We start from the raw sequence: 16,447 nt of genomic DNA on the forward strand, positions 1-16,447 counted from the left end.
AGCTCCTTGGCCTACTTTAAAATTGGATTATTTGGGGTTTTGGTGCTGAGTTTTGTAAGTTCTTTTTAAATTTTGGACGTGAAGCCCTTACCAGGTAGGTTGGCGAATACATTCCCCCATTCAGTGGGTTGTTTTTTTCTATTTTTGATGGTGTTCTTTGCTGTCCAAAATCTTTTTAACTTAATGTAGTCCCACTTGTTTTTTCTTTTGTTTCCCTTGCCTGAGGAGATGTATCATAGTTAAAAAGAAATACTATGTGAATGTAGCAACACCGACATCCTTAGCAGGAATAATATCAAGACACCAATTCTATGTTAACCCTCGATTTATTACACAATCAACACCCACTACAAAAACAATTTCAAGAAGGTAGAAAGACTGACTCCAGTATTAATATGGGAAAATAAACCCACAAGAAGGCAAAGAGATAGGGATGATACATTGATTGGCGGAATCCAGCGGCAGGGAGGGGGGAAGTTGACAGCAGACATACAGCGGGAGGGAACTTCGGAGTGATGCAACTGTGGTGGCTGGACACGCAAGTCCAAGCATTTGTCCAAAGCCACAGAAATGCACACCACGAGCATTGAGTATTACTGTGTGTACATTATGGAGTTGACCAGAGGAAGAAAATAACCCACAAGAATAACCAAAAAACTTGAAAAAGAAATGAGGGGAGGTAGCTCTACTGCATCCAGTGCTATGATAATCTGAACAGTGTGGTATTGGCAGAGGAGTACACAGACCCATGAAAACCAGCTACAAAGTCCAAAATGGACCCGAATACATCAGGAAATTCGACACGTAACACTTGAAATCTAGAGAAAAGAGATGTTTGAAATACTGGGTAGCATTCTGGAAAAGAAATAAAAATTTGGATCCCTACATCCTACCATCTGTCAAAATAAATTCCAGGTGAATTCCAGTTGAATAAAACATAAAAACCAAAGACATGAAAACTTTAACACTAACAGGAAAAAAAATGGGACAATTTTTATAATCACGCAGTGAGGAATGCCTTTGTTAGTATGACACGAAGTGTGGTTGTCATAAAGGACAAAGTAGACACAAGTAAAGTTTGTCCAAGTATCATCTGTCAAAAACAATGTAGGTACTGTGTAGACTCCTTCTGGAAAGGCGAGTGTCACCCGGGCACCCGTGGCCACCTCTGGCGGATGAGACTGGGAAGACTCACACTGGAACTTTGTACCGATGAGGTGTGGTCCCCTGCTTCAAAAACAGGAATAATTTTAATTGTCTTCTAACCGTCAGCTTAAATAACTGAAAGCTCACCATAAAAGATGTTCCTCACAAGAAACATAGAACATAAACATGTAATTTAGAAATAACAGAGCTCCTCATACGATGCTTGATACATAGGAGGTGCTTCAGTTCCGCGGGTAGCTGTTATCTGCCACTGTCGTCCTACAACACTAGTGATTTTTTTTAAAATATATCATGACTATTTTCAAAGTTGGGAATTCTATGTATGGTGTCACGACACTCTGAAATACAAAATATCCCATTTGTCCAAACATAATATTAGTTAGTGAACACTCAGCCAATTGGAATCTTTAGATCGCTGCCATGTAGACCCATCAACATCTGATCGCATGCCCTTTGCTCTTCCACTCCTGGCCAGCTGTGCAGACTTATAATTCCTGAACTTGGCCTTGCTTTCTTCCATGCTTTGGAAAACACTGTTTCTTCAAGGGAACCCTGACCCATCTCTGCCTACTGAGAACGTTCTGCCCAACAGGGCAGCTCAAACCCCCCATCCCACAACGCTCCCCACACACTTTGTGGGTAGACACACGACATACGCACAGAGAAAGGTAACAAGAGGCATAAAAGGACTCACAGGCAGAATGACCGATTGAAAAAGGTATTTATTAAACAAGTTAAATACAAATAAAAGTATTTTAAAAGTCTGCTATTATTGGATCCCTTGGGAATATCTATTCTGGGAAGAAGTGTCTTCCAAACTTCCTAATGATAAGGGAAATGATAAACATACAACACGTATGAAAAACCTTTAAACAATAAAGCACATGGTAAATTCAGAAATAAAACAAAAGACATACAAACATACAAACTATTGATGTTTAAAACCAAAACATTCTTATGTTTTAAAATGCTTATGACATGTTCACAGGAGGGCCAAACTGCCTGTGTCCAAGTTAACTAACAGTATGGAAACACCGTTTCACGGTATCATAATTTGTGTTATACAGAAATCACTTTAGAATGTGTTGGGTGTGTAAATTGTTCACGTTTAGCAAACATACTCTACATATGGACATACTCACTGATACTTAACGAGCAAGTAACACAATGTAAGCATCTCGACCTGAGAACTTGTTTTGGTAATTCTGTGAAATTCCAACAACATAACTGCCAAGTGCATTATCAAAAAAGTTACTGAATTTTTTTAAAAAAGCTGCTTCTGAAAATTTCAGTATTTTAGGGCAAAACAAAGTATCGTGTAGTCTAGTTTATAAATTCTGATGCTCAGATCCTACGGCCAACACTAAAAGAACACGCCACCGAGCAGATCCCGATGGAGAAGCGCCTGTCTTCTTCGGTAGTTCCGAGTAGTGTCACGTGTCACTGGGAACAGGGCTTCACAAGGCTGGGCAGCACTTGTGTCTCACACTCGGACCGGTCACATCCATCACAGGCTCCCCAAGATAACCGGCTTCGGCAGTGCACACGCTGACAGTAATGCAAGCGGGCCTGCCTCGGGCCCTGAGGGTCTTTAAGGAAAGAGGTTCACTCTGTGTGTGTGTGGGGTGGGGGGCGGTGAATGGGGGTGTGCTCGTGCACACTTTAAAGAGGAAATGGGGTGGCACAGTTTATTCAGAACACAGACGCATTCTCCTTATCACATCCCAATTGTATAAATATGATGTCGATCAGAGGCTTAGAAGTCAAGTGGATTCTGAATTTCTAGGGGTGGCAGGTTTTCCCCCTTATATCAGTCTGTACAGAAGCCACAGCGTTGGTTGTATCCGTCTTCCGGACACTGAGGGGAAGGCCCCTCGTGCCCCACTCAGTCGGAGAGAGAGGGGGAGCGGACCGACCTGCCGCTGGCGGGGCTGGAGAAAGTGAAAGGCTCCTTGTCCTTTTCTTTGCTCTCGTGCTTGTGCTTGTGCTTGTGCTTATGTTTGTGCTTCTTCTTCTTCTTCTTGTGCTCGTGGTGGTGGTGGTGATGGTGGTCGCTGTGCTTGGAGGAGGCCGGCTCCTTCGCGAACACTGCGAGCGGGGCCGCTGCGACCGGGTGCATGCTCATCTCCAAAGGCGTCTGTTCTTTACCTGCGAGACGGAGAACACTGAGTGAATGCCCGTGACGACAAAGGTAGTGCAACAGAAGTCAGAGGGAGCTGATGACAGCACCGGAAGGGGGGATCCAGAGTGTTTGCTGCCTCCACGGGAATAAACAGGAACGGGAGAAGCAGCACCCAAACAAGCACACACAAACAGGTTCCCAGCATCGGGGCCCAGGGGAGTGGAATACTTCAATTCCTGCCATCTGTACAAGTTATGACACACAGCAGTGTGTTACCAAACTGTTTTCTAAAAACTCACATTGCCTATTTGAAGGTACTGCACAGAGACAGCAACAATTACATGCATGTTACAGGGTAAGACCCACCCCGGTCGAGGGGAGCTCGGCTCCTTCCACTGCAGCTGTGCCCGAAGGTCCTGGGGCGGGGGAAGGGCAGCACTGTGTCTGTGGCTCCTGGAGAACCACTTACGCACGCAGCCTGTGTCACACTGACTGACAACGACAGCTCAACAAAAAACCCAACTTCCAGAGTCTCTTAAGATACTTTCTGATCCCTGGCTGACGTAGCTCACTGGATTGAGCACAGGCTGCGAACCAAAGTGTCGCAGGTTCGATTCCCAGTCAGGGTACATGCCTGGGTTGCAGGCCACAGCCCCAGCAACCACACATCGATGTTTCTCTCTCTCTCTATCTCCCTCCCTTCCCTCTCTAAAAATAAATAAATAAAATCTTTAAAAAAAATAGGACAACTGTAATACCATAATCAATAAAATATACTTAAAACAACAACAAACAAACCAAAAAAAAAGCTAAAGATTATTTATATATAGAAGCAAGTTTGGGGGTCTGTATCTTTTGCAATTAGAACCCAGATACTCTTCAGATTAAGAAAAACTTTGAGAGATACCTGATTTATAGTATCAATGAAACACGCCACTATATCAGTGGTCTTCAACATCATGCCACAAGAATTTTTAAAACATGCAGCACCTAACTATGTATGATCCTGAACACTTGCCAAGCTACCTGGACTGCAAAGAAGCCAACGGTGATGTTGGAAAAGGCACTTTCCAGCAGAGGCCACTGCCAAGTGGACAACTGGGTGGACACGGGTGTGCTCTTTTCCAAGGTCGACTGAGAACCGCTTCAACAGCACAAAGTTCTCATCCAGTGGCCTTATACTTTGCATCAGAAATATGTTACTTGACTATGTATCTTAAATTTCTCTTGATTTGTATTAAGTCTTATTATGAGGTCAATGGATTAGCTAAATCCAAGGATGAAAGTGTTCGGGCTCCTAAGAACAAATGGCTGATTGCAGGTCTGGGTAGATAATTTACAAGATGAGTCTGAACAACCTGGTATAACTGCAAGGAAGTTCAAGTCTTCTCAATGGACTCAAGAGTCAGGAGGTTCTCACTGTGCAAAGGTGGGACAGTGTGAATGCTGATAAGGATAATAACTGTGATGGACCATACTAGTGGATGCTCATTAACCAATTCATTATTTTGGAAATTATCACATCAATAGAGTCAAGCCTTTCTCTTTTTCCTATATGACCCATACCACTGGAAAATAACAGATGAAGGGGAATTGAGCTTCATAAAAATAACCCAGTTTATAAAAAAAGGAAAGATAAATTAGAATATTACCATCTTACAACCCTCCAAGTTAACGAATCTAAGCCTTGAACACCTTAATGACGAACCTTGTAAAAAAGTCAACCAGACATCGTATGCTTCCAGACTGAAGAACACACCACTACGGATAAACCTGGGAAGCTCCTAGAACTACTACAAATTTACAGAAAATACAGAGGGCTCTAACACGTTAGTTACACCAGAGGTACACAATTAGCAAGATAAAGACAACCATGGATGAAAAACCTGGTTTCTTTAACAAGTACATTGTAAAGGGGAAAAAGAGATAAAGAGATCAACTGAAAATTTTAAATTTAAAAAGATGTAAAGGATGCATCAGCCAATTGCAACACATAGACCTTATGTGAACACTGATTCAAACAAATGTTAAAAATAAAAATAATGGCATTTATGAGTCGATTAAAATTTAAACAGTGACTAATTTAATGATACAAAAAAACCTCAATTTTTTAAAAGTGTATCACCGTGGTTATGACTTTTTGAAGTCCTTATCTTTTAGAGGTACATACTAAATTATTTTTTCTTTTTTAAAATAATTTATTTTTTATTGTACTTTTTCCCCGTTACCATTTATCCCCCTTATACCCTCTCCCACCTCTACCCCACCTCCTCCCTGCATACTAAATTATTTAAAATGATGACGTGGAATTTGTTTTAAAGTAATTCAGAAGGGTGGAAATGGGTAAGGGTATAGATTAGGGGTTCACTATACTCATCTGACTACTCCAGTTTTCCATAGCAAAGCATTTTTTAAAAGGAGAAGTTAAAGCAATACAGCTGTATCCATGAAAATGTTAAATGCCCACATTCTTTGATTGAAAAAGTTCATTTCCAGAAATTTATCCCACAACTGCACAAAGACATGTTCTAACATTCATTAGACTAGTATTTGTAACAACAGTACATCTGACAAAACCCGAAGTTACTGTCACTACCACCTACCTTTAGCTCTTTTTTAACCTTTAGCTCTTAAGTTTTCATTTATTAGAGACAGTATATATTTTGCTTGCATAATCTCTGTCTTTCCTGACTAACTCTTAGTAGGTCTACTCCAAGGTGATAAGAAAGTGCAATCTCGTTCCCATGTGGAATTGTGTGCGTTAACAGTCAGACTGGGGACAGGAACAAGTTTACTTCCACACCAGCATAAGGAGGTCACCTCCGGTGGGGGGAAGTGCACGTTACCATCCCCGACACATTTACACACATAATTTCACATATTATTGTAGGGGCTTGTAAGAAGCCTGGGAACTTGCACATTTTTAAGTTAATTAGAGCCCTTTCAGTGACCTGGAAATATATGTCTCTATTGTAGGATAGCAGATATATCAGAAAAAGGATAGAGGTGTACATACGCACACATATTTTACATTATAATTTTTCTACTTCATGTTACATAGAAAGAATAAAACACACGTTCAGTTTTGTTGTTCTACCCAACACAGAATCTTTCCTAGAGACCTAATAAAATGCACTATGGATAAGAGTTTGCCGCAGTCACTTTAACAAATGCAAAACAAACAAAATAAATAGAAAGCCTAATATGGAAGTTTTTCAGTCCATGGATGAAAAAGTGCTGATATCAGATAGTGAATACCCTGTTAGTCCTATTAAATTCATTCCCATTAGGTGTGAGTTTAAATTTAACTCAAAACCTGCAGTTTCTATTAGAAGAATGGTAAAGTTTGTTCTTTGGGTTATTTAGATCACTATGAATGATAAAATGTAGAATTATGTCATTAAAATTTAAGGCAAAAAAAAAAGTCTGTTTTCCATATTAGAGTTTCAAAAGAAAGAACTGTAGGGCTCACAGGCTTTTCGGTTTTTGTTTTAAAGACTTCCGCGCATCAGAGCCCTGCCTTGCTGACTTGTGCAAGAAGGCACTGCAGATGCAGCAGCCCCAGCAGGCAGCTGCAGGAAGTCTCCTTCTCTTCCCCACGGAAACCACCAGGGATTCCATTCCCCTCGGCCTCTGCTCCCAGTCACTCCTGCTCCCTGCTCCATTCACAGCAACAGCTGGGGCGAGAGACCAGGCTGCAGCGGAGGGAGAGCAGACAGACATGGTAGGCTTAACCGATCCCCATGGGAACCATAAGCCCTTTCTCCAAATCCCCTTCCTTACCTCAGGAGAAGGGAAAGAAACAGCATAAAGTACTTAAGAAAACTACTTCTGCCACTTCTTTCTTACCCCAGCTGGCTTCACCTTCCACACATGTTATCATCTGCACCCTAAAATATTCTCCTATCATGTGCAAGGAAAGAGAAAATTGGAAGAAAGCGAACCATGACTTTCCTCTGAACAGATTCCAGCTCTTCTTTATCTGACCTAAACCCTTGTGCCTGTTCTACCCCTCCCAGTGCCACCTGCAGCTCGCCCCAGTGCTCAGAGTCCATGCGGCCTGCTGGCTCTGAAGGACCCACCTCGGACTTCACCTTAGCTCATGAACAAAGGAAACAGAGCCCCACACTCACAGCCTCGGATGGAAGGAGACAACGTAGGTGAGCACGCAACGAGCAGGTGCAAGCAAGTGGCATCGATGAAATAGCACATCCCTATCTGGAAGCGCCTCTCTGTTAACTCTTTTTCAAGAGAAGCTGGAAACTCATTTCTAGCCAAGTACGAAAAATGTTATAAGACTTCTAAAGACCAAATAAAGATGCCTCAGTTAAGTGAACTGAGTAAGGCCAAAAAAAAAAAAGCCCCATTTGTGAACTTTAATCTAGGATCCCTAGAGGCTGAAGATGAATCACAGCTAGCCTTACAACAATTCTTTCTATGCTCCTTCCGTGAGCCCACAGCCCTCAGCCCCAGGCCAGGAAGACCCTCTCTCCCTCGGGGGGCAGGAAGAGAGGAAGTTCCTCTTTCACTGCCAGCTTCACTCGGGTTAGGTTACAGCTGTGCCTGCCATCAGAAAGGCAGAGCCGAAGGTGCCCCTTCTCTCAGAAACATCGCCACACACAGTGGCTGGGTTTCCTTCTTCTCTTCTTCAGGTGTAAGTCAAAGGGTTTTTGCTGGCTGGTTTGGGAAGGCTATCTATCAAATATAAATAATGTGTCTGCAGGACCATGGTATTTAGATCCCCAAATACATGCAGACACAAACCTTTGGAACACTATCACTTGTAAAATGAAGGTTTTCTAAATTCTGATAATAACACTGTCGAATTTAAAGACTTGCTCAGTAGCTTTGGGTACTGAACAGCATAAACAAGTTTAAAGAAATTATAAAAGCACATTAAAGAATATACTCAGAATGTAAGTTTTATAGATGAGTCTATAAATAATATGCTGGTATACATTTTATCTCATGACATAAAAGGGTGCTACACTGATAGCAACCCAGGTTAAATTGTCAGGCTTTCCTATTCCCACCACCTGCCCTCTCTCTCCTCCCCAGCCTTCCCGTATGATGCCAGGAGAACGGTAAGACTGTAAAGAGAGATTCCCCAAAAAGTAAGAAATGTATTTTTAAAGAACTACGGCACAATACAAAGGCACATGATTGGCACGGAAAGGTGTTACGGTGCACTTCTACATGGGTTAGTGTGCCCTATCACCGAGATAAACCAAACACAAGTGTTGAGATGATTTTCTGGAACAGGAATTTATTTATTTGACTGTTGAAATTCAGTCAGTCTTTATGACTTTTAAAGGCATAAACGGCAAGCAGAATATCATTCTCACGCTGTATCAAGAGGTGTGAAACACCCTAAGTTTTATAATTTTTAAAAATGTAAAAAACTGTTCACATCTAGTGAAATTTTAGTAAGTATAATGACAATAAAGCAAAATTACACCAAAACAAAACAAACGAAAGAAACCCCTCAATACCCAAGAGACTACAAAATCAGCAATGGTTAAAAAAAAAGTGTCAAAATCCACTTGTCAAAGTAAGTGCTCAAGTCTCCAGCTGACTTCCTTCTGAAACCCATCTCGTGAACCTCCCACAACAGACGCACAAAGCACACCAAGAGATGTAAGCACCCAGCAGTCTGGGGTCACGATACCAAAATAGTCTGAGATGTTGCTTTTGTTTGAAGTCTCCTCCTAATCACAGTTGGTTCCCCAAGCTCCTCAAATCAACAAACAGTTACTCTTCTGTTTATATCATAAAAACATGGTTTATACACGCAAAACCCATCCACTGAAATTTTAAAGCCAGATTAATGACTTTTGGAAAAGCTATTCATTAAAAGTGATTTTGCTTATGTATCTTGTTTTTCACTCCCTGTTCCTCCAAAACTTGAAGACTGGATCTTTTCATCCACATCAACTGTTCCCTCTTTATTTGGATTATAATCTCTTTTCAAACAAGAGAAGAATCTGGTAAGCAGAAGACAATGTAAAATAGTAGAATAGGTAATAAACGGATCTCAACTGAATCACCTTCATAAACAAGCCTGATTAATGTGAAATAATTTAAAAGTCAAAACATGTTAGTTTTCTAGGTACAGCATGACTTGTCATGATTGATCTGACTGCAAAATGTTCAGGGGAAAGGAGAGAGGAGGAATAAGTAAGTGGCTGATATTTGTATTTTATTAAAGGACAAAGGGACAGATTTAACGATTCCTACAGAAGCTGACACTTTCATATTTAATATTCTCAGGAACAGCACTACAAGGGAAGAGCGAAATGTAACATCATGGGGATCTTTAAATGACATGAAATGATTTTTCCCCTTCCTTTCTACTTTGTTATTTCCAAGTTTTACAAAGTAGGAATGTATTACTTTTGAATCAGTAAAAAAAGTCTAATTTAAAATAGTCCTTATGTTAGATACTTGAAAGCCAATGTGTTCCAAGAAAAACAAGTCCTCAGATCTATATTTTTAATGTATTTTTAAGTTAATACATTTTTTGTACACCTGAAATGAATATAACATTGAATGTAAAAAAAAAGGAAAAGAAATTTTGTGAAGTTTATAGATTTGCTATTGAGCAGAAAAGTAACAACAACCACAGCCTCACCTGCTCCCTTCCGAGCGAGCTCCATGCCCCACTGGGGTTTGGCGGCGGGCGGGCATTCCCCGGCTGGGGAGTGCTGGGGCATCAACACGGGCCGAGCGCATGCTGGCCGGTATTTAGAGAGCCCTAAAACACCAGAGAAGGAGAAGATGAATGCATTTCTTTGTTTCCCAAAAGGAAAAAAAAAAAAAAAAAGCCTGATAGATTTTTATAAGCTAACCTCTAAACCAGAAGCAGTTCAACAGTAAAATTCAAATAATAAAAAGAGCGCTGTTTTTACTGCTGAAGATACCATTTGCCCTGACTCTGTCAGGGTTGCTATATATTTAAGTCTGAGAACAATACACATTCAAGAAAGGTAGTAAGTCTGACTGGCCTGCTGAATGTATAAAATAGCTTCTATATTCTGGGGCAGAAACCATGTCCTGTTTCTTACTATCTACACAGAACTCGGCACATAGTAAAGATTGTTCGCTATGCCCCCACCCAATTTGCTAATAAATCCCATTATAATATTTACTCAATATATAGATAAAATAATTTAGGGGTTACAGAAGGTATTTAAAATAGGAAATGTTTGAATGGTGTAATATGAACGGCATTGTAGTAGGTATCAGGAGACCCAGGTTCTGATTCCAAATTATCAACAAATCAGATACATATACCAGGTGAGACATTTCTCTCTTTGTGTCTCAATTCCTTCATTAGTCACATGGAAAAGTTTTAAGATTGGGGTCTAGCCCTGAGTTGGCTATTACTGGCTGTGTCCTTTAGGGCACGTCATTTGCTATCTTTCTGGGTACATTTACTTACCTGTAAAATGGATAGAATAGATAAATAATTGTTGAGATCTCTTACAATTATAAAAGCCAAGAAACTCATGACCTGTCAGTTTTCAAATGTATCTCCGGCTCACATCCTACCTGATGTCAGTTCTCAAATTCTACTAGCTCACCCTAGGTTACCAGAGAGTGAAAAATGGTCTAAGTCTCATAACCAAAACTAAACAGAAAACCAAACAAACGGGAAGAAGACCAAGGTGGATAACAGGACCTTTTCCAGAAGGTAACATGTTAGAAAAAAACTCATTCAAATGTAAATATTATACAAGACAACCAGCATGGGGTATGAATAGGATTTTCCAATAAAAAGAATCAGAAACAGTACCCAGAAAAAAAAGTCATAATTTTAAAAATGTATTATAAAATAAACATAAATTATTTTATAGTTAATTAACCCTTTAGGTTATCACATTTATGACAATAAAACTATGACATACAAAAAATGATAATAATAAATGAAAATTAATGAATTACACCTTATATATCACTACAAATTAATTTTAGAAACATAATGTTGAGTGAAAAAACCATGTAATATCAAGTGTCATACCATTTTCAAAATATCAAAAACTGTGAGCAAATATACATCTACATGGCAAACAATTAAAAGGCTGGTGTGGCTTAGTGGATTCAGTGCCGGACTGAGAACCAAAGGGTCACTGGTTCAATTCCCAGTCAGGGCACATGCCTGGATTGCTGGCCAGGGCCCCAGTAGGGGGCGCAGGAGAGGCAACCACACACTGATGTTCCTCTCTTTCTCTTTCTCCCTCCCTTCCTCCTCTCTAAAAATAAATAAATAAAATCTTTTTAAAAAACAGAAATAAAAAAGCAGCAGAATGATTAAGAAAAAGAAAACTAAAATCACGACAGTATTTACTTGTAGTGCAAAGGCAAGTGAGCAGATACAGGGAAGATGCAAAGAGGGAACCGTGGTGGCATGGAGTAAAACACAGATGTTACGGTGGATGGCAGGGTCACAGATTTTTAAAAAATTATATTTCACAACTTACATGCAAATTATATCTAAGCTTTATTCCTGAAAATTAAAAAATGTTGATGATATAAACTATGTGTAATCCCTTCAAAAAGCATCATGGCATTATATATCAAGAACTAAGACAATCCGAAGTGAAGTATCTCATTAATATACCTAAAATTAATCATTTCGCCAACAATATATTTTGGGGAAATTTTTTAAAAGATTTTATTTATTTATTTTTAGAGAGGGAAGGGAGGGAGAAAGAGAGAGAGAAACATCAATGTGTGGTTGCTGGGGGCCATGGCCTGCAACCCAGGCATGTGCCCTGACTGGGAATTGAACCTGCAATGCTTTGGTTCGCAGCCCGCACTCAATACACTGAGCTATGCCAACCAGGGCTTATTTTGGGGAATTTATCCAAAGAATGTAACTTGATAAGAAAGAAACAAAAGCTTTTGTATGAAGAAATGCAGTGCAGAATTACCTGTAACAAATAAAAACCAAAAATACCTAAATGCCTACCAACAAGGAAATAATAAGGTAAATTTTAGTATATCAACTCAATACTATCTCAGATAATATTTTCAAAAGCAAAGGTTATGTTTGAGAGACACATGCAAAAATCTGATATTATGTGAAATAGGCAGGCAAAAAAAGAGAAAGTAGCTGTTATTTTGAGCAGCATTAACTTTAGTCAAAGAATTTTAAATATAATTATGGTTACATTATTAAAAACAAACTAAATATGATATTTTATTTTAACTTTTATGTTAAACGTACTAGAGAGAGAGAGGGGGAGAGAAATTAAAGCTATTGGAAGGAATATGAGAATGGATTAAAAAAAAATCCAGAAGTATAAATATACTGAATGTTAAAAAATAAAATTGAAAATCAAAAGAAACATTTTTTATTTCTTTGCTCACGTGTGTTATAATCTGAAACAATCTAATATTTTATTTTATACCAGCTACTTTCAAACCTTATAGTTTTTCATTTAAAATTAAACCAAGCCCCAGCTGGGTGAGTCAGTGGGCTGGAGCACTTCCTGCACACCAAAAGGCTGCAGGTTCAATCCCTGGTCTGGGCACGTAACTAGGATTTGGTCCCTGATTGGGGCGTGTACAGGAGGCAACTGATCAATGCTTCTCTCTCACACTGATGTTTCTTTCTCTGTCTCTCTTTCTAACATCAATAAACTTATCTTCAGGGGAGGAGTAAAAATAAATAAAAGCAACACTTGTTAGAACAGCGATAGGTGAACTTTCTCGATCATCCCCGTGACTGCAGGACGCTGATCTTACCTGGAGTTGACGGCCTTTCAAGCATGTTTAAATGATGAGAAATGAAGGCCTGGCTATCGTGCACAGTGTCCATATCAATCTCTTCCTCGTCTTGAGAACTTGAAAACTGAAACAGACACATAAAAACAAAAGGGAAAAAGGGCTGTTACATCACTTTACGTTTGGATCTTAGCTCTCAGGAAAAGTAGCAGAGAGGCCATAGGCTACACCCCCAAATAATCTTAAAAGGAAAAGTAGTGTCTTTTTTTCCAAAAAAAGAAATTAAGAGAGAGAAAAGATTATGTGGTCCAGCCTCCGAAAGAAGCTGACTGAAAATTACTGGAAATTTAACAGCAACTACAATCTATTCCTATGTTACGGGAGAGCAGGGAGCTGGGGTAGATCGTGCACACGCAGTTCCTCCCCACACAGAGAAGTATGTGATAACAGAAGTTAAAGGACCGGTTGGAATGTCTTAGAGATGGACATTTGGGTTCTTCTACGATGCAGTCTGTCCCCTCTGTCACCAAGGAAAAACCATTGCAAATATTCACAAAGATTTACAAGAAGGTGAATATCCTACACTGTTAATACAGGCTTAACCTGTATTCCTTACTCTGATTTTGAGTTTGACTTTACTGCTATCCTCATTCTTCTCCAGTATTTGACCAGGTTCTAGTGGGGACCCCAGTGGTGTATCAGCCTTCCTCTTCACTCCCTGCTGGTGAGCTGATACATTACATGATGCTTCCTTGGCAAGGTGATCATCTTCCTGCGGCAATATTTAAGATCAAAATTAGACTTCTGAAGACACATAGCTCGTGTTATAGCTGAAAACTAAGAGCTAGAGCAACCATGCAGGTTAGAGCAGACCCACTGCCTGAGAGTTGTCAGCAATGGGCTGAACATAAGTTCCACCTTTTCTTGTCTTTTTTTTTTTTTCTTGAGAGGTAGGGGAGAAGAGTTGTTTAAGTGAACTTTCAGAGTTTTCCCAAAAGAATGTATCTTTTGGTGCATTTTCTCCCGAAGACTCCCAGTATGAATGTAGATAAATTAACATATATGGGCAAGACTTATAAACATACTTATTTCCACAGATTTATAACTATTCAGATCTATCCATAAGAGCTCTTTAATGGGACACTTTTTTTTCCCTATGGAAAGATTTATGTTACATCTTTATAACCCAAACTCTAGGATACATTTTAAATTTACAACAAGTAAGTTCAATCATATTTCAGAAAATCTAGGTGAGTAGTTTTAAATGACTATTTCTAACTAGAATAGAGATAATCTGAGTTTTAAAGTGTCAAAACACCAGTAGGGAATTGCCAGGCAAGAAACCTGGTCTAAATATTGGTGAAAAATGAAGCTTGACATATTGGGGACATTTTATCATCGATTAAAAAAAAAAACATTTCTAAAAAATGTTCTTTAAATTACAAGAAACTGATGGATATGTATCCTAAAGGTCTTTCCACAAAATGTCGGGTAACTTTATAATGCATAGTTAGAAATAGCAAACACACACACAAATTTGAAATGTAATGCATAATCTCCTCCCAAGTCAGATTACTCATTTACCCGATCATTCGTTTTCTATTGCTCTACTTCAGGAAGCCCCTGTCAGGCACCTGGCCCGTTCAGAACTGTGCCAGAGATGACACAGAGCGGGGGGGAATCAGGGCCCCTGTGTTCACGCAGTCTGCCATGACCCCACGTGGACACGAAGGGTAACATGGGACAGGTTATTCATTCCAGTGTTCTACTGCTCAAAGAAGACATTCTATGCTCAAGGACAAACGATCGTTACATCATCACAAGAGGGGCAAATGGACTGGCAGCCCTATGCGGCTGTCAGCACCCGCTGTAAACCATGTCAGCCAGCAGATTTTTAAAAGGTACAAGACAAACTGTTAGTGGCTTTAAAATCTGTCAGTTCAAAAGAAGCAATTCTCTTCTCTAGATAGCTCTGTACAACAAAACCACATCTTCTCTAACACATGGGACTCTTACAGGGTTCTGAAATCCAACCAGCTGTGCGTGGCTACTTGGATTAACTGCAGCCTCCGGGTTGCCTGCGATGGCCTCCGGAATTATGGTTGGATTCAAGACGGCTTTTTTCTCTTTTAGATTGAGAACCAACCCCAGCTCGGGCAAGGGCAAGCAGGAAGGTCTGCTGAGGCCAAACAGTGTGAAGTACAAGTCCACGGCACCACACCGCAGCCTCCAGTCATGCGAAGTGCCTAAGAAGGAAAAAGTAAGGGAATACAACTCAATATGCACATCTAGCCACACATGTTTAGCTGTTCCAGAACTTGTACAGAAGGAAGAGATGAAAGGATTATGATGCTTAAAGGGAGCCATCTCCTGATATACAAGCCTCACTGACAAACCCTCTGCCCTAAAGATACATCTTCTCTTAGCACAGATGCTTATAAACTGCTCCGGGACCAATAAATGTTAGTGAATGAACTAGTGAATTTAGAACTGGGGAAATGTTTTATCACCACACCATTCTGCTTTACAAAATGAATACCTAAACGGTATAATAAATATATCCTTAGGAAATGATTTATATCACTTCCTAATGAAAGATGTAATAACAGATGTGAAGAAAGGTGTAATAAGTATGTTAGGAAAAAAAGACAAAAAAGAAACCATGGCTCTTAAATATGGAACACCTGTTGTAAAACGAAAATAATCCAACCATAAAAATTTTTTGGAAAGCCGCTGCCGTCTCACCAGAATTCATGAGCTTCCAAAGCTGATCCACCAGGGCTTCGGTGCACAAGGGAGACTCCATGTTCTTAGTAAATGGTGGGTTCTTGGTCAACATGTTTAGAATCTTATGTCTGAAAAAGAAAAGTTAAATGTTTGCTGACCATTAAATAAAAACATTAAAAGTTACCTGTACCTGTAGTTCCTTCTTCCTAACTTATCATCTCCCTTCTCAGATCTGGCTTTGTATTTAGATTTAGTTGCATGTCAAAAAGTTGATGTTACAGTCTAAAGATTTACTACTGTCTTTTTCACTAAACAATTTGGGTGGGCTTGTTCTTTCTAAAACTGCTTTTAGTGCACAATGGGGTCTTCTAAAACCCAACTCTGTATTCTTAACCGGCCTTTCCACCCCACCTTTAAAATGAACATGTTACCGTTATAAAAGTTTACCAAAAAGACTGATCAGTAAACATAAAAATCTTAAAATGGGGCGAAAAATGGAGCAAGAAGAAGCCTACATTTGAGACAAGAAAATGAACGTAAGCTTCACTATCACAGCACCTTTGTAGGGCACAGAAATGAAGAGCACAGGGCATTTGAAACACAGAGACGGCGAAAAGGTTTCCTCAAAATAAGCTGACCTTCAGAAGAGGCGATTCATAAGAAAGTATCCTTACAGATGGCAACAGTTACACTGCGCTAGGG

General features: G+C 39.7%; 1 protein-coding gene across 2 annotated transcripts in view; it reads right to left on the minus strand.

The window, feature by feature from the left end:
- Positions 1–1,869: 1,869 nt before the first annotated feature.
- TAF2 (TATA-box binding protein associated factor 2) overlaps positions 1,870–16,447 on the minus strand; it is a 54,624-nt gene continuing 40,046 nt past the window's right edge. The window contains exons 22-27 of one of the 2 annotated variants that reach the window (XM_045861336.1): positions 15,764–15,873; positions 15,035–15,264; positions 13,635–13,790; positions 13,040–13,145; positions 9,921–10,043; positions 1,870–3,315 (exon numbers count right to left, since the gene is read on the minus strand). In XM_045861336.1, coding sequence (XP_045717292.1) covers positions 3,053–3,315; positions 9,921–10,043; positions 13,040–13,145; positions 13,635–13,790; positions 15,035–15,264; positions 15,764–15,873 — 988 coding nt within the window. In that variant the 3' untranslated portion in view covers positions 1,870–3,052. The remainder of the gene's footprint in view (positions 3,316–9,920; positions 10,044–13,039; positions 13,146–13,634; positions 13,791–15,034; positions 15,265–15,763; positions 15,874–16,447) is intronic. The other variant, XM_045861337.1, reaches the window with a different exon arrangement.

Source organism: Phyllostomus hastatus, unplaced genomic scaffold, assembly GCF_019186645.2.
Source record: "Phyllostomus hastatus isolate PE091 unplaced genomic scaffold, TTU_PhHast_1.1 phas_scaffold_21, whole genome shotgun sequence".
Classification (NCBI taxonomy): Eukaryota; Metazoa; Chordata; class Mammalia; order Chiroptera; family Phyllostomidae; genus Phyllostomus; species Phyllostomus hastatus.